Genomic DNA, 22,161 nt, shown 5'->3' with positions numbered 1-22,161 from the left:
TTCATTCATGAGTTTGAGTTCATAAGTGTATGAATTCATGAGTTCATAAGTGTATGAGTTCATAAGATTATGAATTCATGAGTTCATAAGTGTATGAATTCATGAGTTTATAAGTGTACGAGTTTATGAGTTTATAAGTTTAAATGAGTAAGAGTTCATGAGTTTATAAGTGTATGAGTTTATAAGTGTACGAGTTTATGAGTTTAGAGTTTATAAGTTTAAATGAGTCTAAGAGTTCAAGTTTAGAGTTTATTAATTTATTATGAGTTTAATAGTTTAAGTGTAGATAGAAAAGTTTCATAGATAGATTAGTTTATTAGTTTAAATGAGCCTCAATGGCTCATAGTATATAGAATGGCAGTTTGATTCAGTCTAGGGCTTCAAGGAGTTTAGATTTGAATTTTTGACAGTTGGCCAGTTTGAAAATCTGAACATTCCGCAATGTTAAGTCAATGGGAGTTTTTTCCGAGTTTGAACGTCATTTTTAGGAAAACCGTAAGTCCGATCAGTTAGAAAAGATATAGCACACTAAGTCAGAACAGTCTGAGTGTCTGAGCCGAGTTTGGAGTTTGTAGAGTTAAAGCTCTAGGAGGAGTAAAAAATTTTAGTGGTAATAAAAAGAATAATAACTAGAAAAAGTTTGTCGAGACAAACTTTAAGTTGGCTTGTGAAAGTTTGGACCAATAAGTTTGAAGTTTAAAGTAGTTTGAAGTTTAAATTAGTTTGAAGTTTAAATTAGTTTGAAGTTTAAATTAGTTTAAATTAGTTTGAAGTTCAAATTAGTTTAAAGTTTTAATTAGTTTAAAGTTTAAATTAGTTTAAAGTTTAAAGTTGTTTAAATTATAGTTTGAAGTAATTTAAAGTTGATAGGGTGTTTCTAATGGGTTGCTAGGGTGTTCTGGATGGTTGCTAGGCGGTTGCTAAGGTATTTTAGGTGGTTGCTAGGGTGTTCTGGGTGGTTACTAAGGTATTTTGGTTGGTTGCTAGGTGGATGCTAGGCAGTTGCTAGGGTGTTCCGGGTGGTTGCTATGGTGTTGCTAGGGTGTTTAAGGTATTTTGGGTGGTTGCTAGGGTGTTCTGGGTGGTTGCTAGGCAGTTGCTAGGGTGTTCTGGGTAGTTGCTATGGTGTTGCTAGGGTGTTCTAGGCTATTTTGGGGGGTTGCTATGGTGTTGCTAGGGTGTTTTAAGGTATTTTGGGTGGTTGCTAGGGTGTTCTGGGTGGTTGCTAGGCGGTTGCTTGGGTATTCTGGGTGGTTGCTATGGTGTTGCTAGGGTGTTTTAAGGTATTTTGGGTGGTTGCTAGGGTGTTATGGGTGGTTGCTAGGGTGTTATGGGTGGTTGCTAGGCAGTTGCTAGGGTGTTCTGGGTGGTTGCTATGGTGTTTCTAGGGTATTTTGGGTGGTTGCTATGGTGTTGCTATGGTGTTTTAAGGTATTTTGGGTGGTTGCTAGGCAGTTGCTAGGGTGTTCTGGATGGTTGCTATGGTGTTGCTAGGGTGTTCTAGGCTATTTTGGGTGGTTGCTATGGTGTTGCTAGGGTGTTTTAAGGTATTTTGGGTGGTTGCTAGGGTGTTCTGGGTGGTTGCTAGGCAGTTGCTTGGGTGTTCTGGGTGGTTGCTATGGGGTTGCTAGGGTGTTTTAAGGTATTTTGGGTGGTTGCTAGGGTGTTCTGGGTGGTTGTTATGGTGTTGCTAGGGTGATCTAAGGTATTTTGGGTGGTTGCTAGGGTGTTCTGGGTGGTTGCTAGGCAGTTGCTAGGGTGTTCTGGTGGTTGCTAGGGTGTTCTAGGGTATTGTGGGTGGTTGCTATGGTGTTGCTAGGGTGATTTAAGGTATTTTGGGTGGTTGCTAGGGTGTTCTGGGTGGTTGCTAGGCAGTTGCTATGGTGTTCTGGTGGTTGAAGGTATTTTGGGTGGTTGCTAGGGTGTTCTGGGTGGTTGCTATGGTGTTGCTATGGTGTTCTAGGGTATTTTGGGTGGTTGCTATGGTGTTGCTAGGGTGATTTAAGGTATTTTGGGTGGTTGCTAGGGTGATCTGGGTGGTTGCTATGGTGAACTATTTATGAATTTAAAAGTTCATAAGTGTATGAATTTATGAGTTTATAAGTTTATGAGTTTATAAATTTAAATGAGTAAGAGTTCAGAGTTTGTTAATTTATGAGTTTGAGTTCATAAGTGTATGAATTCATGAGTTTATAAGTGTATGAGTTTACAAGTTTATGAATTCATGAGTTCATAAGTGTATGAATTCATGAGTTTATAAGTATATGAGTTTAGAGTTTATAATTTTAAATGAGTAAGTGTTCAGAGTTTATTAATTTATGAGTTTGAGTTTATAAGAGTTTGAATTCATGAGTTTATAAGTGTATGAGTTTATGAGTTTAGAGTTTATAAGTTTAAATGAGTCTAAGAGTTCAAGTTTAGAGTTTATTAATTTATTATGAGTTTAAGAGTTTAAGTGTAGATAGATAAGTGTCATAGATAGATGAGTTTATTAGTTTAAATGAGCCTCAATGGCTCATAGTATATAGAATGGCAGTTTGATTCAGTCTAGGGCTTCAAGGAGTTTAGATTTGAATTTTTGACAGTTGGCCAGTTTGAAAATCTGAACATTCCGCAATGTTAAGTCAATGGGAGTTTTTTCCGAGTTTGATCGTCATTTTTAGGAAAACCGTAAGTCCGATCAGTTAGAAAAGATATAGCACACTAAGTCAGAACAGTCTGAGTGTCTGAGCCGAGTTTGGAGTTTGTAGAGTTAAAGCTCTAGGAGGAGTTAGAGTCAAAAATTTTAGTGGTAATAAAAAGAATAATAACTAGAAAAAGTTCGTCGAGACAAACTTTAAGTTGTCTTGTGAAAGTTTGGACCAGAAAGTTTAAAGAAGTTTAAAGTAGTTTTAAGTTTACATTAATTTAATATGTAAATTAGTTTGAAGTTTAAAGTATTTTGAATTTTAAATTAGTTTATAGTTTAAATTAGTTTAAAGTTTAAATAAGTTTAAATTAGTTTAAAGTTAAAAGTAGTTAGAAGTTTAAATTAGTTTAAAGTTTAAAGTAGTTTGAAGTTTAAATTAGTTTATAGTTTAAATTGGTTTAAAGTTTGCCAGGGTGTTCTGGGTGGTTGCTAGGCAGTTGCTAGGGTGTTCTGTGTTGTTGCTAGGGTGTTCTAACACCTTTTGGGTGGTTGCTAGGGTGTTCTGGGTTGTTGCTAGGCAGTTACTGGGTGTTCTGGGTGGTTGCTATGGTGTTCTAGGCTTTTTTGGGTGGTTGCTATGGTGTTGCTAAGATGTTTTAAGGTATATTGGGTGGTTGCTAGGGTGTTCTGGGTGGTTGCTATGCTGTTGCTAGGGTGATTTAAGGTATTTTGGGTGGTTGCTAGGGTGTTCTGGGTGGTTGCTATACAGTTGCTAGGGTGTTCTGGTGGTTGCTAGGGTGTTGTTAGGGTGTTCTAGGGTATTTTGGGTGGTTGCTATGGTGTTGCTAGGGTGATTTAAGGTATTTGGGTGGTTGCTAGGGTGTTCTGGGTGGTTGCTAGGCAGTTGCTAGGGTGTTCTGGTGGTTGCTAGGGTGTTCTAGGGTATTTTGGGTGGTTGCTATTGTGTTGCTAGAGTGATTTAAGGTATTTTGGGTGGTTGCTACGGTGTTCTGGGTGGTTGCTAGGCAGTTGCTAGGGTGTTCTGGGAGTTGCTAGGCAGTTGCTAGGGTGTTCTAGGGTATTTTGGGTGGTTGCTATGGTGTTGCTAGGGTGTTTTAAGGTATTTTGGGTGGTTCTTATGGTGTTCTGGGTGGTTGCTAGGCAGTTGCTAGGGTGTTCTAGGGTATTTTGTGTGGTTGCTATGGTGTTGCTAGGGTGTTTTAAGGTATTTTGGGTGGTTGCTAGGGTGTTCTGGGTGGTTGCTAGGCAGTTGCTAGGGTGTTCTGGGAGTTGCTAGGCAGTTGCTAGGGTGTTCTAGGGTATTTTGGGTGGTTGCTATGGTGTTGCTAGGGTGTTTTAAGGTATTTTGGGTGGTTGCCAGGGTCTTCTGGGTGGTTGCTAGGCAGTTGCTAGGGTGTTCTAGGGTATTTTGTGTGGTTGCTATGGTGTTGCTAGGGTGTTTTAATGTATTTTGGGTGGTAGTGAGCGTGTATGTGTGTGAGTGTGTGTGGATCAAGAAAGACAAAGTCAAGTAATTATGCTTAAAAAATGATTTTATTTAGTTAATGCCCATTTGGATCGCACTTAGTCTGGAACCTCACCCTTAAGCAAGTCAAACTGGAGTAAAAACCTCCAGAATTACTCACTCTTGGGATCACTGGAACACACAAGCCTTTCCACTACGTCAAGGTGGCGATCCTTGGAAAGGACATTCACTCTCCATTCATTCCTTATCTAACACACACACACACACACACACACACACACACACACACACACACACACACACACACACACACACACACACACACACACACACACACACACACACACACACACACACACACACACACACTATATCAAACACATTCACACACTCACACACACAAGAAGTAGACAAAATGTGAACAATTTAGTGGTATACATTTATTTGTATTAGCATTATTTTTTCTTAAAATAAAGATGTTTTCTTACAGCAGTGTTGAATGTGTGATGCATATTTTCATATATTTTGATGTATCTATTCTAAAACACAATACACAGGATCATGATAGCTGTAATACGTCTGTAGAACTCCTGCTCTGACGTTTGAGTGTGCACCGCTTATGAAGACAGGGTCCAGAAGAGTGTTTTTTTCTGTTGTGCCGGTGCTGATCAGCTGTGTGAATCCTTTATCTTCAAACAAATTGAGAATAGGTTTGTTGCAATGAGAAAGCTGATCTTCATTGAAGTCGCCACAAACGATTAGAGGCCTCAAATCGATGATCTCCAGAGATGTCAAGAGTGCGTTCAGATGTGCCAAAAACTCTGCCAAATTATAACTTGGTGGTCTGTAGACAACTGCAAGAAGTGCTTGTTTGGGGGCTTCTATCTTCAAAACCAAATATTCCAAGTCAGTAACATTCTGTATATACATCAGAGGACAAACCTGAAAGCTGTTCTTCACATAAATGGCCACTCCACCACCATTCTTGTTTGCCAAATGTGCATAGTTTGTGTAGGATGCATTCCTGTTGCGTTTGTACATGGTGTATCCATCCAGATGTAGATGTGCAGGAACATCTGAACCTGTCAGGTGTGTTTCAGTGAGGCACAAAACATCAGCCAAGAGAAGTTCATGGTGGCATTTTAAATCCTCCATATGGCACTCCAGTCCCTCTGTGTTATGGTGAATGATTTTAAGAGCTGAATTCAGGTTGGAATCCTGTACAATATGTCGGATGGGCTGGATACTGTGAAAATCTGCTTTTGACATGTTCTCCAAGGAAGCACTTATTTCTGGATTACAGAAGATTTTCTTTTCATCAAAGTCAGTAATGTGCAGTCCACAGAGTGATGTTGTTCTGCTGAGTGCAACGTATGCCATGCCTGATTCGAATATGTGCTTCAGAGATACAACAGCACGATCAGTTGTCATTCCTTGCACTTTATGGATGGTACATGCAAAAGCAAGCTTCATGGGAAATTGTCTTCGAATTGTTCCTTTTCTTTTCAGTGGTTCCTCTGACCTCTCAATATAGACAATGTTGTCATCTCCATCAGGTGCTTTGTTGCGATGTTTTTGTCCAGCAGTCACATTATCTAAATGAAGACCAATTAATTGAACCAATCCATCTCGGGTATGAGTTATTTTTGCCACCTTGCCAAAAGTGCCATTAACCAGTCCATCTTCCACATCAATATTTCTGGTTAGCATCACTCGTGCACCAATAGCAATCTGTAGTGTGTCAATAAGGTCACGATTGTCTCCTTTAAATGGTGCCGCTTGTCTTTTCATTTCTCCTGTTCGGGGATCTTTTTTGTATTCATGTGCATTTATGATAATGATATTTGAAAAGCGGGAGGATATGGCTTCAGTGTTGTGATTGTTTACCTCTTTATTGGTTGTAGTGTTGTCAAAAATATCGATATTTCGATAAATATCGATACTGAAATATCTGAACGGTACCAATACTAATTTCCCGAAGTATCGATACACCAATACTAGCCGAGCAGTCACTTTCACTTCTCTCCAAAGGCGCGTTGACAAACACCACACGTGACGCACTCGTCTCATTCGCTCTGGTTAAATAGCAAAAGTGAATGGAAAGATGGCGAGTGCGGCGTCCCCGCGACCGGCTTTGGTTGATTGATAAAGAACACCGCGAGCGGGCATGTCGGAGTCGGAGAATGGCGTGGACAGGACACGCGCTACACACCGCGAGCGGGCATGTCGGAGTCGGAGAATGGCGTGGACAGGACACGCGCTACACACCGCGAGCGGGCATGTCGGAGAATAGCGCGGACACGCGCTTCACACTGCGAGCGGGCTGCGGGCACCCAAAAGATTGTTTGACTATCAATATCCCTCTCATCACTCATTTTGTAAAATTATTTTATAGATGAAAACATTTAAGGAATTGGCTCCAGGGGTACCATTTAGCAAGCATATGCTCAGCATCAGGGGTGTTTGTTTTTTGGACAGACCTGCACCACTGCTAAAAACATCCTAACACTGTAACTCTTCTCATTTTAACTTTTCTGAAACATTAACCAAGATGGCCTAGTATTGTTGTTGATATGAGTCTGTGTTTCGTTTTTTCACTGTAATTCTTAAAGTTAACATAATCTGACTGAGGAATCGTAGACAAGTAAATATTGTAACTGTGGTCAGATGTAAATTAACTTGTGTCTGTTTAACTTTATTCAAAAATTATTATTTAATTCTGCAATTTGCCTTCATTAGCGATTATCATCAATTTGATTACACATATACTAATTAAACTAAACTGAGCTAGACAATGGCATCTCTGAATTCAATAATGAAATGCCTTTAACTGAAAATTGAATGTTTAACCTTATTATTATACATTACTGACACTCTATCCTCCAATTTGATACAGTTAAGTGCTTCGACACAATCTGTATTATTAAAAGCAATATATAAATAAAGGTAACTTGACTAGATGCTGATCCAGTGAGCATTGTTTCTGCGTGTGCTGCACACACGTTTGCGTTTAAATCTGTTCATCAAATTAAGTTAATGTATTAACCAGCATTTATGACCGATGACCAATGCATTTGTTACAGTATATTTTAATCTTTGATAACAGTAGGTAATAAAAACACAACGGATCATGTTAGCTCTGGTCCAATGAAAAAATAGAACTACAGATAGAACTCAGGACATTTTTGTTCATGTAAAATATACCTCATTGTCATGTTCTAGACTTGTAATATTTAGCTTTAAATAAAAAAAAGACCCCCTTAATATTGTGGCAGTTTTTTTCTCTGTGGTATCGAAAATGGTATCGAATATCGATATTTTTCAAGGTATCGTATCGAAGTTAGAAATTCTAGTATCGTGACAACACTAATTGGTTGCATAGATGTGCAATGCATCAGTGGGACACTCTTCAGGGGAGGATCTTGTGACAGCTCCTAACATGCACCTGTCTGCATCAGTCAGCTTCTCGTGCTTCTTTTTTACTCTCAGTCTGTTGAGCAGCTCAGCGTATGCACGATCATCTCTCTGTCTCATGATCTGTGTCATAGTTATCATTTGAAAATTATCTGTCCAGAAGTCCAGCACATGGTCCTCATACACACAGAGTGGTTTTGCTCTTCCCACAGGTGGTAATTGATAATAATCTCCTACAGCTAATAAAGATAATCCACCAAAAGGTTTCTGGTTTCCTTTAATCTGTTGCAGTCTCCAGTTCACATAGGCAAACAACTGTTTTGACACCATTGATATTTCGTCGATAATTAAAATGTGTGCATTAGAACAGGGGTTCCCAAACTTTTCCATTCCAGGACCCACCTAGACAAGAATAATCTATCTCAAGACCCACCAAAATGATTTTTAAAAAGCATGAATGTGGGGTGGGGTGGAAGGCGTTAGATCTCTTCAGAGCAGTTTTCTCCTTGTCATAGTATGAAAGACATACAAGTTTAACTGCAATACAAACTTATGGTACATTATCAAAATAATGTAGAATTAAAATAGCAGCCTAATGGCTGCTGAAATAAAGGGAAGAATACCGAGTAGTTCTTGTCTGCTGCCTCAACTAATTTACCCAGACACAAAGAAATTAAAGATTAAGTAATTTTAATCTTAACCAAAGTTTTGATATAACAACAAATCATTTTATTTTTTAAATTATTCAATTTGACAGTAGGCCCATGACCTAGAATTTCAATACTAATATTTCTGCTAAAAGTGTTGTTAAACTCACCACGTTGTTCAGCGCAGAAAACCCTTTCGTCCTCGTGTGTGTACATGTGAAATACGTTTTACATAAAAAATTTCCTTGTGTTGGTAGGTAGCAAAATGCATGCGAGGGAATGCAAACAACGCACTCTTACGAAGAACATATCTGAAAGACAACAGCGCTGTGTTGAACAGACGACAGATTAAGGGCCTGTTCACATATCGCGTATTCAAATGTAGGTGCGCGGTATGCGCGCTCTTAATGGAAGCTCGCGGTGCGACGCGCTCGTTTTTTCCAAGCGCGTCCGCGCCGCATCGAGATAAAAACATCTCAACTTTTCAGAATGCCGCAAGCGTTTTCCTTGCTGTAACGGAGAGCGCAGCTGATGGTTGCGCTTAGCAACGACAGACGCCTCCGGAGCGCAACCGCCCTAGCGCTTTGGAAAAAGGAGAACGCCGCGCGTAAATTTCGCTGCAGCCAATAGTGACTGCGCGACCCACCTCTTCCCAATCTGCGACCCACAAATGGGTCTCGACCCACAGTTTGAAAACCCCTGCATTAGAAAGGTCTGCCCTGATTTCATCCAAGCTGTTTCCCAGGCCTTGGTATGGAGGCTTCAAGCTTCTTGGGAGTTTCAGAATACAGTGTAGTGTTTTTCCTGAGATTCCAAAGGCTGCGGTTCCCGTGAATGCGGATAAAAGAACGGTTGGCTTGGAAATGTCAGTATGCTCTCGTATGCATGGAAGCCTGCGCAAAATCTTGGTTGCTTCTGCATAAATCGATTTGATAACGTGTGATTTACCAACTCCTGCTCCACCATTCAAAAAATACAGAAATGGTTGTGGGTTTTCACCAGAGACACATCTTTTGCACCAGTCTCGGACTGCATAAAATATGGAAGCTTGTGTTTGATTCAAGCTCTGGTACATTTTGCGAATCTGTGCATGATTTTGTTGGGTTGCTTCCACGAGTGGCATAGCTGTGTTACTGACAGAGGTAGATGCTGTGTATTCAGGGATATCGTCCTGCTCGTTCACATCATTAGGGATCAGTGGGTTCACGTTCTGATATGCTCTCCAAACGGATCAGTTCATTTGCTGGAGCCAATTTAGACCATGCATCTTCAACTGGACCATTCTGTTCAAAATCCTCAATTGCCTTTTCTATAGCCTCGTTATGTTTTTCATATTTCTCACGGTTTTCATTTACAATATTGTACACACGCTGCAGTTCATCAGTTCCTGGTAGTTTTACAGAATGATAGTTTTTCTGACTCACGCCACTCTCTCACGGGCCCTCTGCCTCCATATTTGAAAGACAGAGCAAATTATCCTTTTACGCACCATAGATGGAAACATTAAATGTTTTTGTTGATCGTTTCGCTCCACTTATCAGTAGTTTATAAACTCCAGCATGTTCAGTTGTGGTGTTTGTGATGGTCAGAGATCCAGTTTGATCGTCCAGCTTCAGTCTGTCTCTGAATCTCTCGTCAGGGAATATATGTTTCTCTCTCTTGATTTGAGCTATGAGTGAGTTTTCAGCTCCAAATTGCCACAGTATGTCGTCATCTTCATGTATTTCAGTAACATCAGTGTTTAGAGAGACAGAATCTCCCTCCATCACTGACACTGAAACACCAAACACACCTGCGGAAGGAACAGGAATAAGTTATGGCTCTTGTTGGTTTACAAAGCCTGAAATCAGTTCTAGTTTGTAATTCAATGTGAACTGACATCCCAAACAAAAGAAAAAGGAATTTTACAGATGGTTGTGAGAACTAATAATTTGAACTTTACAATGATATCTGCTTAAAACAAAATAAATATGTGAATTTACATGACCAGGTAATTTAAATCTGCTGGGAACTTTAGAAAACCGTGTCACTGAAAGACATGAACTCAGAGTATAGCCTATCCCAACGTAATATCTCCGCTCCATTTGATTTATCTGGGAAGAACAGCAAATGAAAATCCTCGGACTAATTTGAACAGTAGAGGCTGAAATCTGATATTTCCCTAAAACGGGAATAAAATTAAATCGTACAAATGATTTTATAACTCACCAGTCAAACGCCACCAGCACAAACAGAACAAAACAAGCGTGCAAACCATTTTCTACATTTGTTCAGTGAAATCGAATAAGACTATCCGCCAAACACACTCGATCTGTTCATCTGGTGTGTGAATCCTCCCACGACAGAGTTTGACCCTCCTAGTGGATCAAAAGCACACACTCTTTACGCATGATACATAGTTAGGTATAAATTTGCTCTTCGGTTCTTATTCAGACTTTGATTGTTTTTAATAGTGGAAAACATTTTTTGGTTTTATCATTTCACATATATCAAATATAAAATAATAAAAGTAGTTTTCAGGCTGTTAAATTTGTACAAGAAGAAGGGTACATTGCATGAATTTTAGATTAGTCGAGCTAAATTTCATAATCATGCTTGTGGGTGTTTAAATGGTTTTATAATAGTAATTCACATGTTGCAAACAGTAGCCTAAAAACATCTGCCATCTCACACTGCCAGTCGTACCGAGGTGTGTGTGACACTCGCAGTTAAACTGAGTCAGACTGAAACTGCTGCGGTCACTTTTCTTCAGAAATGTGCTTTGATCTGTTGGTGGACAAACATCTTGTATGAGGCCATTTGTTTAATCTTTGTTCAGTTTGTAGGTGAATAGTTTCTTCCTGTCCTGCTGTTATGAACCTCACAGTTGATTCCCTCACAAAACAGCTTTACAGTAAAAAAAAAAAAAGACTCAAAAAACAGTCAAATCAGAGTCAGAGGTCAAACCGTATTCTTACCCATCATGAATCACTGATAAACTACACAGATTGACGGCTGATCATCTCTCAACACTAAATATATATCATACCAGTGAACAAAATGCTGCTATGAACAGGAATATAACCATTTACTCTTTGATCTACTACAGAAACATTGAAACCCGATGAGAAACTGTTTGACAGAGGAAGAAAAACGTGGGAAAAAATGCAAAGGATTGTATCAAACGTGATTTCCCAGAAAGTTTAAAATTCAGTGTTACTGAATTAAAAGATCATTTTCAGAATAGCAATAACTGTAGTGGCTTTCCTATATAAGCCACGGTGAGGTGGCAAGATCGCTCATAGTTTGGAAAAAAACAATATCCACAGCAATATCAGTTTCAAAATGAGTTTAAAAGCAGTGGATCTATAAGAACCATATGTATGAACCACCTGTCCCCTTCACACAACCCAAAAGAAGTTTTCAAATATCATGTGATATGAACAGGTGACCTACACCAACACCACTGGTGCACACCACCATCTACTGGTTGAACAATCACCACATTTGGCTCCTTCAATAACTCTGAAAACACAAGGAAACATTAGCCTATAATTTAGCATTTACTTTTTAACATAATTTATTCTGACCAAAATAATATTAGTCTGTTTTAAAGACCTGGAGTTAATGGTATTTTTAAAAATGATTATTAAATTGGATTAAATTGTTAAGGCTAAACAGAACGTGTGTAATAGTTTGAGACAGACGACTGTGAGGAGTTATGGAGAATAGCAAGCTTTGGTAATTAAATCAAAATGACTGCATTTGGTCGTCACACGCTGATGACATCGGAGGCTTGTGATTGGTTGATTAAATGTTGCTCCAGGGTCAACAAAGGATATCGACACATCTTACTTGGCAAAATCACGGTGACCAATTTGGTCTGGAAGGCCTTAGCTCAATTAGGACATTAAGTAGCTTTTTAAAATGTGCCTTAGAAAAAAAAAAACATTACAGGTGTGTATCTTGAGACAAAACAATGACTCAATGACTAATTTTAAGACAAATATATCAGTGCAAGTTGCTTTCAGTTAAACCAGCTCAAACATGCATTTTAGTCTTATAGGCTTAAGCCTTGTCTGTGAAACCAGGGGTTTGTTTAAAAAAAAAAATGATGCAATGTAGTATGTTTTATGTTTACTTCTTGGGATAATTCACCCAAAAATCTTAATTCAGAGCCTAAAGTAATTTACTCACTGTCACTCCAAACCTATAAGACTTTTGTGCATTTTCGGATCACAAATGAAGATATTTTAATATCCTCATTTTTTTTTTTTTTTTGTCTATCCATTAAAAGTCTATTTTAAATGTTAAAAGTGTGAGAGAGAAAAAACTCACTGGTTCTTATGCATCAAGCCTACGGATTCAATTTACCATATTTGATGAGCTCTATATATTTGCATTTATCAAAGTTTGTATATGAATAAAGTTTAAATTAAATCTGTGATTGAGCCATGAAACTTTTAAACTGCTTAAACCAGATGGAACCGATCTATTCATAACCTATAGACTACTTTTTTAAGCTTGAAAATGTTCATTAGATAAAAAATAAAAAAAATAGAGAGAAATAAAACATCTTTAGTCATGTTTCAAAGATGAACAAAGGTCTTATGGGTTTGGTACAACATGAGGGAATACCCGCTGGAAGTAGGGGAGCTGAGGGTACATAAAATGAATGTTATTAAATCATCTATTAATTAAACTTCGTTTGGAACACGAAACCCCCCTGGCCCCTAGAAAGATCACTTTTGGGACCTGGTATTTATCAAAACCTGGCCAGCACGTGAGTCACGTGGCGTTTTGGACTAAACTGTATAGGCTATATATAGAGAGAGAGTTTCGGTTTCGTATCGAATTAAAACGTTTTCGTAACCGCGTTAGGTTAGGGCCGGTTAGGACACGTTGTAAAGCTCCTCTATAGTGTTCAAAAGTTTACTATCCTGATGTTCCTAACGCGTTAGTAGGCTACTGTTGTTCTCTGGCTATGCCGTATGAGGTATGACTCTTTTCTGACCACAAAAGGGTTATCGCCCCCCAGCGGCGAGCATTTGAGCAAGTATCTAGACACCAGCGTGTGTCGTTGCGAACGGCAGCCTCGAAACGGTGAACCATTTTGCAAAGCGATTGGTCAAAATAACAAAACGAGATTTTTTTATTATTATTTAATTTCCTGCACGCGATCGTCAATATAATTGCAGTGAACAATTACCAGTGAAAACTGGCAGTGAAAAGAGCTTTAAAAACGTATCACACAAAAGTGCCGACTGATCGTAGGCCTATACCTCAAATAATGCAAACAATGGTCTTTGTTTCTTTAATATGGTTAGTGCTAAATGTTGAAAACGGTTTAAAGGTCTTTGCAAATTGATTATTCGTAAAACATCAGAATCGGTATATGGCCACAAAGGGGTAAATGATTCATATATTTTTTTTGGTAAAACTGAATATTTCTCAGGGTGAGTTATTTTTAAGACAGTGGGGAAACTTAATTATGCCACTAGATGGCGACAAGTGAGTGTCTTTTGAGTGTATTTTTGACCAGTGCAAGTGAGTGACTTTTGAGTGTATTTTTGACCAGTGCAAGTGAGTGACTTTTTGTTTTGTTGCCTTTTTGACATTTAATACCAAGGATGCATTTATTTGATCAAAAATACTGTGAAACCGTAATATTGTAAAAAGTTGTTACAACTTAAAATAACTTATTTTTTCCTGTTTTAAAATACTTTAAAACGTAATTTATTCCTGTGATGGCAAAACTAACTTGGAAAACAATTACACCACTAGATGGCGACAAGTGAGTGTCTTTTGGGTGTTATTTACTACATAGCCTATATATATATATATATATTAAATGCTTATAAACAATTTCTGAAACTATAGCTCCTTTTCTCAATACTCAAAACATCACACACACTAATGCAAAAGCAAACACTTCTAAAAAATTGTGTTTTTGCATAGTAACTCTACACACAAACCACCAAACTACACATGGATATGACAAATCAAATGTAAAACACTGATATCTTGTGTCTTTTGCTTGTTCAGTGTGCAGTGGAGCACACAGGAGTGTGTCACGTCACTCACACGTACATGGGTGTGCACAAATACATTGTATACACAGTATGTATGCACAATTGATTATCTTAACAGTTATTATGAACCGAATCAACACAGAGCACACTTGAGCTGTATAATGACACTGTTGGCTTGTTAGAGCTGCTTTACAGCAGAATTTGAAGCTTGAAACAATTTGAAACAAATTTGAAACAATTTGAAACAATTTGTATTGTATCTCTCAGGTTACCCTGACTATACATTGCACCGGGCCCACTACTTTTTCAAATAAGTTTAGACAGGGTTTGGTGGTCATTTTTAGTCATATTCCACATAACATGTACCTTCTCCCCTTTGATTTAACCATCATCATTGGCATCACTCTGATGGATTTATTAACAAAACCCATGGCCACATTAAGCTTTGCAGAAAAAAATCTGCTGTTAACAACAGAAGTATGAACTGACGTGATATCTATGGACTTTTAAGTTAAGCTATAACCTAGCTAGTTATTTTTAGTGTCGGTGTTTTATTCAATTTTAATATCCGAATGTAATCTGGACATCAGTTTTGCTCATCTTCGGTAGCTCCTTTAAAGGCATCTTCAAAGTAACAGAAAAACATACAAAAGACCTGACCCGGAAGCGCTGCAACCTATTTGACCCGAATACGGAAGCATGTTGCACAACCCCCGTTGATCCTGACGTCAGATCAACTCTTTCTAGTGGCTGTTCTGAGTTTGGTGATTCTTAGACATTTCACAGTGTTTTCACTGCCACAGTTGTTCTGAAAAGAGTTTCCTGGTCTCTGAGCCTATTGTGCGAGAAACGCGGATATCAAATGTGATCTGACTGATCAAATTTGAGCAGTAGACCATGTGTGAAAGAAGCCTGTCAGGACCCCGAGGGATGTGGTTTAGTGGTTGCAAGTTGATAAACCACTTATTCTACTCACTTATAACAAATGTGACTGTAAATGTGATAGTATAATCTGAGCTGTAGACTCTATGCGATAGAAGCCTGTCTCTACTAGCTCTGATAGGATAGGACGTCTCGGTGGGACCATGGGTGGGAGGCAGAGAGGAGCTCTTTGTCTCCTGTTAAACGCCCTCCCCCGTAGACAGGCAAAGTCCTGCGCATTCTGCGGGGGAGGGCGCGTAACACCAGACAAAGAGCGTCTCTGCGTCACACCGAGATGTCCTATCCCAGCACGTAGAGACAGTCTTTCTTTGCATATGGTCTAGAGATCACAGATTATACTACGGTAAACCAAAACAAAACTGCTGATTTGAAAATATCATGGTTTTTATAGGTTTAAGGGTTCATATCACCATGATTTACAGTCACATTTGACATAAGTGAGTAGATAAAGTGGTTTGTCCACTTACCAACACTGAGGCACATACCTGGAGGTCCTGAATATAAATAGCTCTCCTCGATTCTCCTAGTTCGTGCTTGCTTCGGCAGCACATATACTAAAATTGGAACGATACAGAGAAGATTAGCATGGCCCCTGCGCAAGGATGACACGCAAATTCGTGAAGCGTTCCTCATTTTTATTAATTATTAGTTATTAATTATGAAATAACTGTAAATATTAATATTGCACACAGTTTCAAGTGAAAAAAACAGTGTTTAAGCCTGCAGTACGCAGCCTTCACGCTAGAGCGCAGCATCGCACTGCAGTCTGGCGCTAGAGCGGCTCACTGGAATTTACTGCATTTACACTTATAACATTTAGTTTCCGATCAAAAAAGTATTTGTAATGGTTGCATTTACCATCCTAATGTTTCCTCAGCCGATTTTAATCAACCGTATCTTAATCTGACAGTATACGCAACGTTATGATCATTCCGATTCTTCGTTCCCTTTTACTCAAACTAGCAGATATCTACACGAATTTATCAAATATGTTTCTATAGACTAAACGCTAATGTATAAAGTAATTGAAATTCACTTACCATGTGTTGTTTTCGCTTTCTTGGTTGACAAATGTGCGACGTTCTTCTTGGCTTGTTTTTCTTAAACACAGAGAGAAAACGAGAATTATATACACTAAAGTGTATTTTAATTTTCACTCACCACAAACACAAACTTGTCAAAAAAATGTCTTTACATAGGCTAAATGAATTACAAGTTTCGTAAATGAGAGGAATTGCAGGACAAACGCTTTTCGATGCATTCAGGACTGTCACAACTTTCTCCTTCCGAGCATCATGATTCATCTGACAGATCAAACTAAAGATACATCATAAAAGTCGATGTTCAAAACTAAATTATGCTAGAGTTGAGACTGAAGAGCCCGATCTCATGAAAGTGCGTATCTATACAACGAATGGTTTTTCTCGTGCCATTTATACGGCAAAAAGAGGTTTTGCTACGCACATATGCTACGCACTTTATGGCGTAGGACCCTAATCCTACACAAGGGGTTTTCAGTGCGTAGCATATGCACGCTAAAACCATTTTTGGCGTATAATAATTGGCACGAGAAATAACATTCGTGGTATAGATACGCACTTTCATGAGATTGTATTGGTCGGAACGGAAAAGGTTGTCTAACTTGTTGTGTAGGCTATCGCTGAACTAAACTGAAGTAGTTATAGATGTAGGCTAAATGTGACTGGATATCATATATTTGTCAATCATTGCTTTCTCTAAACCTCAGTTTAAACATTCATGACTATTTTCTGCAATTGTTAGAGTATTAAGTGAAAAGGGTAAAAACAGTTTAATATTTAAGACTTCATTAAATATATATATATATATATATATATCAGGGCTGCCAACTCTCACGCATTGGCCGTGAGACACACGCATTTGATTGGTTTCACACGCTCACACGCCACACTCCCGATTTCTCACGCTGAAGTGTCAACCCGGTCGGTCAAATGCCTGAAAGATGAGTTTATCTATAGATCTACCTGTTGAGCCACTCGTGATCGACTAATTATACCGCAAAATAGTTAAAATCTCCCGTAATCTAGAGCGAGCGCGCACGCGAGACAGAGATTGTGCTTCAAACCGGGTAGCGGAGACGCCCCCCGTTGGACAATGCCATCTCCATTCCTCCATCCCCCCCCCCCCCCCCCCCCGTTGGAGAAGTCTCACGCCAAGCTAAACTCAAAAGTTGGCAGCTCTGATATATATATATTGTCAAAAAACTTCCCCTTTAAACCCTGCATACACTTCTTTACTCCAAAATAAAGGAAAGCAAAGAACACACAAAACAAACTAATATGTCATGGAACCCAACAGAGAATAAGGTTTCAGACAGTAACGTGCGGTGAAATCTTGTCATGGGTAGGCTGTGACCTATCAATGTGGCATATATGTTCATATATTCATTCATTTAATGTAGCAACCCAAGTTCATATTAGGCATCATCACATCGCTGCCTGCATACAGCAAAGTCAGTCATATGTGAGGCTAATGCACAATCAAATCTAATAATCAAATGACTGGACACATCTATCTTATAACTTATACAACAAACAAATGTTTTGTGCGGGACACAGTAAGAGAGGGAGGCGGCGCGTTGTCAGCGAACCGACAAGCAGCCTAGTCATTCCTTCAAAATGCGCAAACGCGCACAGACAGCCACATACACACTATTGGTCTGGTCACTCTGGTGACGGCGCACCAGGATTTGAATAGGCTACAGTCAGAAAACATTGTGTCAGCAGTACAGCTTTACAGTACAAAAACAGCTTAAATTCGCTCCTACAAACTGCGCAAGGCGCACACACCGACACGCAATGAGCGTCTGGCGACGGAGCACCAGGATTAAAAAAACAACAACTACAAAACAGCATTTTAACCCTTACGAAATGCACCATAATCGCACAGATAGACCTACAGTACAAATATGGCAGAGGTGACGGCGCACCAGGGTATGGAAGAGAGAACATTTTGGTGTCAGCGCACAGCAGGCCTATAACTGTTAGCCCACCATCAGACAACAAACACAAGCCAATATAAGGGTTTTAAAAATAATAAAGAAATGAATAATTTACGTTTTAAAGGGGGTGCTTACTTTTATTTGTAGACGAAACTCCTTTTCCTCGATTTACTGAAGCCTATAAAACGCATTTGCAGCTGCACAGCTAACGTTAGCACAGTGAGCTCATAGGCTGTGATGCGGCAACTGCACATCCAATGGCGCGGGCGCCTCTGACGTGAATGCAGCAGAACAGACTTTCCTCCTGGCTCTTATTTCCATTGAAAAGGAGAGACTCGTGAAATTGAGAAATACACCCAACAAAGAGGACTTTTACAACAAAGTAATTGACATCTTTGTCCAGAGGGATAGACGCATGGACTTTCCCGTTAGCGACCACAGCTCTTTTTCTTCATAGGACGCTTCCAACGCTCGGCGCCGCTAGATGCTAAGTAGCTTGAAGCGCGGAGTGAGTGAGAGCGAGTGGATCACGTGACATGAAGCACGCTCGGTCTCTGCCTCAATGTTGATAATTCAAGACAGCACGAGAACTGACTGCACATGCGCAAATCTACGTAAACTACGTTCTATGGACCAAAGAGGCACTGCTAACCTCTGCCTCAATGGCCATGGCCTTGAATTTTCTGCATGAAACAATGATTTTTAGGAGCAAACAATGGCAAAAGGAGTATATTATATGTGTATTCCTGAAAAATTGTGTTACAAAAAATAATATTTGGAATAAAATAAATGCATTAATAATGTGGTGAATTAATAAAGCTCTTGGAATTAATAAATGTAATGTCAACATTTCCTTTGGTGAGGCACTGCCTACCCTGCCTACCCTGACTGCACGTCCCTGGTTTCAGATAACACCTGTCTTTGCCAAAATGCCAGGAAAACCAGCACTGTAGTTAGGGTAAACCCCCACAAACAGCCATATACCTAGCAAATATTGCCAATATGAATAATTGATGTAAGTGAGTGAGGGAGGTTGCAATTGGCATTGCACTTGAAATTGACATTTCAAACATTCTACAAACAAACCTGTCTCTCTGTGTGTGTGTGTGTGTGTGTGTGTGTGTGTGTGTGTGTGTGTGTGTGTGTGTGTGTGTGTGTGTGTGTGTGTGTGTGTGTGTGTGAGAGTGAGAATGAGATGGTGTGTGTGTGTGTGTGTGTCTGTGTGTGTGTGTGTGTGTGTGTGTGTGTGTGTGTGTGTGTCTGTGTGTGTGTGTGTGTGTCTGTGTGAGAAAGAGAGAGTCTGAGAGTGAGAGAGAGAGAGAGAGTAAGTGAGTGATTGAGAGTCTTTGAGAGAGAGAAAAGAGAGATTGTTCTCCAAATCACACTCCTCCAACACAGAGAGAGTCCTACTTGTTGACTTCTTCTCACAGTAGCCATAAAAAAGTTTGTCATCTTTGGCAGCGTTGCTTAGGGGGTGTGTCTGTAGGGACAGATAACCATGAACTGGACATTTTAACTACTACTTCAACGTTTCAATGTATTTCTTAAGAATATGAATAAAATTTACCATCCTTTTGAAGCGTTCATGATGATAAGGGGCTTTTTCTTTTCTTTTTCTTTTTTTTGAGGATGGTTGGGAGCCCCCTACTATGACCACTGGTAGGGGGCCCCAAGCAGCCGCCCACCTATGCCTCTATGTTAAGACCGCCACTGTGTGTTTGGACCAAATACTTTCATTTTGTAACCATGTACATCATTTGTACTGCCTCTTCAAAAAGGGCAATAAGAAAGACAACAGGGAAGGAAAGAGAATGAGATGCCATGTATATAAAGCACAGACAGACTTAATAAAACATTCTTGACATTATCATATGAAAAAAGAATGCAACCGATGTTTTAGAAGTAAAGCTATATTTCCGCCTGAGACTTTCTCCTGTCAGTCGCACATTGGCGTCTCACTGGCTCACAGTATATTTCACACCTTCAACTTGGGTTGAAAGAAGTAACAGGAAGAGATGGTCTGCTTCCAAGCAAAGAAAATGTTGCAAGTATTCCCAATGATCGCATTTACCATCCCGATGTTTCTTTAGCCGATGTAAGCACCTTTAAAGATAACTCTGAATCTTCTTTAGCAGTGAAAGACTAATAAAACAATCTTGACATTATCATACTTCTAAGATATTAAAAGAATGAACCAAGAACCAAGGTTTTAGAAGAAAGGCCGTAACCATGTCTTGAACATTGGGGGGACAGTAACAATTCAAAATTCATAAAAAAATATACATCATGTGCATATAAATGTTGTGGCGAAAATTCATTATCAAACCATCATCACTGCGTAAGAGACATTCTGAAACAAACTGACAGAAGAATATATATTGAAGGCAAATGTTACAGTGTGACACGTAAAGTGTGGTGCCAGTTACCCGTTTCTAAGTCAGTGGCCATCTGGACCAGTTCCTTGTCCGTCACCTCTGTGGTGGGGGGCCTCTGACGGATGTAGATTGGGTTGGGCAATGGTTAGTTAATCCTGTACACTGAACCTCTGTTGTGTTAAAGAGAAAGAAAGAGATCTACCTGGAACTGCAGGCCGTGCTGGTGTGGTCATCAGCACAGACATGAGCACCTGTCCGTGCTCGTTGCCGACGTTCGTTGCCCACGCCTGCAGCTCACCTGGGGCCATTGGACGCCTTCCCAGTAGGGCCGAGATCATGGGAGCGATCGGCTTGCGAGGCGGCAGCGTGGTGGAGGCAGCGGCCTTGCTGGGGCCACTGCTGGTGGTGGTGGGGGTGCTGCAGAAGCTGAGCTGGAGGCGACCACTGTTAATATCAGGATGAAGGGTGTTAATAATTACAACTCACCTTTTTTTTTTACACAATATAGATTGTTTCAAAGCAGCTTAACACTAATTAACAGGGAAATAACAGAATCAATGATGCAAACTTTATCAGATATGATAATTGACATTCTACTTTGATGCAGCTCTAAAAAGACATTAGTGTCATTATTATGCTCAAGTCAGCTGAATTACAAGATGAAATCCCAAAACAAACAAATGATAAGTGAGATTCATGCCTGGAGGCGCTGATGCCATCCTCTCAGCATCTCTTCTCCTGATATAGGCCTGCAGAGCATCCATTTTGGTCCCAGGTCTTGCTTCCTGCTTCTTAACCCACTTGGTGAAGCTGAAAAGGAGGGACACACACAATTAAATCAAGCCCCAACACAACAAATTCTTAGCTGCCTGCATCCTCTGTTAGACATGTAAACCATACCCTTTTCTGTCCCGATCCACTGCCTCATAAAGGTCCTTGAAGGACTGGCTGGCAAATTTGCCGAAGCCTACTCGGATCAGGTCTTCCTGGGCTGGTGTGCCAGTGCCCTCTCGAACCCGGCGCTCGCTGATGGCAGCCATCATGTCAGAGAACAGGGCAGCGTAGCGAAGCAACGCATCCTTGTTCCCCATGACGGCAGACTGGGTGGTGTCTCCTCCCTCACGCTCCCGTTGATGGACGGCCAGCACCATGGATGCATATCCAATGTCATTGGATAGCAACCATTTTAATGTTTTATCCCGGTACTGGCCGAACTGCAGGGCGGTCTCGCTCAGCACAAGCTGGTGACTAGATGTGTCACCTCCTTGTGCTGACACACGAGCAACGGCCTCCTCCTTCACCCTTATGGTAGGCCATGAGCGTCCCGGAGTGGGTTTTCTCCTGTAGAGAGTAGCGAGGGCGGCTGCCTCAGAAGAGGGCTTAAGGGTGAGCTCACCAGTGGGCTCTCTCCTGAAATCAGGATTGAAATCCATTTTATACAAGAAACACACACACACACACACACACACACACACACAAATGACAATCAAATCAAAACTGTTAAGTTTTCTTAATATTGTAATCATTATGATCAAAACCTGTAATAATTGCTTTAGAAAGCTCATTGCTTCTGTCTGATAACAGATAATCTTGTATATATATCAATATAATATCTTGTAACCTAGAAACTTGCATTTTCTGTAAAGCTGCTTTTGAAACGACGTGTTTAATCAAAAG

At 39.9% G+C, this 22,161-nt stretch overlaps 1 protein-coding gene and 1 non-coding gene across 2 annotated transcripts; one reads left to right on the top strand and one right to left on the bottom strand.

Moving 5' to 3' along the window:
• Positions 1–7,188: 7,188 nt before the first annotated feature.
• Positions 7,189–21,917, bottom strand: LOC143746648 (uncharacterized). The gene is made up of 6 exons (XM_077238605.1): positions 21,385–21,917; positions 21,185–21,294; positions 20,687–20,928; positions 20,536–20,599; positions 16,170–16,229; positions 7,189–9,968 (listed from the first exon to the last, which is right to left on the bottom strand). Exons 1-3 carry the CDS (start codon positions 21,915–21,917, stop codon positions 20,819–20,821), a joined length of 753 nt encoding a protein of 250 aa, XP_077094720.1. The 3' UTR covers positions 7,189–9,968; positions 16,170–16,229; positions 20,536–20,599; positions 20,687–20,818.
• On the top strand, positions 15,660–15,766 carry LOC143747412 (U6 spliceosomal RNA). Its single transcript, XR_013206731.1, has one exon. It is a non-coding gene; the product is annotated as a U6 spliceosomal RNA (small nuclear RNA).
• Positions 21,918–22,161: the final 244 nt, after the last annotated feature.

The sequence above is a fragment of the Siphateles boraxobius genome, unplaced genomic scaffold, assembly GCF_051911475.1.
Source record: "Siphateles boraxobius isolate OS27281-9 unplaced genomic scaffold, OSU_SipBor_1 22, whole genome shotgun sequence".
Lineage (NCBI taxonomy): Eukaryota > Metazoa > Chordata > Actinopteri > Cypriniformes > Leuciscidae > Siphateles > Siphateles boraxobius.
The sequence above is the reverse complement of the archived record's forward strand: the minus strand, read 5'-3'. Positions and strand labels throughout refer to the sequence as shown.

Coding starts and splice junctions, on each gene's coding strand:
- LOC143746648 (XM_077238605.1), bottom strand. CDS start 21,917: ATGGATTTCAATCCTGATTTCAGGAGAGAGCCCACTGGTGAGCTCACC. Junction 21,295..21,384: donor GTGGATCGGGACAGAAAAGG/GTATGGTTTACA, acceptor CCTCCTTTTCAG/CTTCACCAAGTGGGTTAAGA. Junction 20,929..21,184: donor GATGGCATCAGCGCCTCCAG/GCATGAATCTCA, acceptor TGATATTAACAG/TGGTCGCCTCCAGCTCAGCT.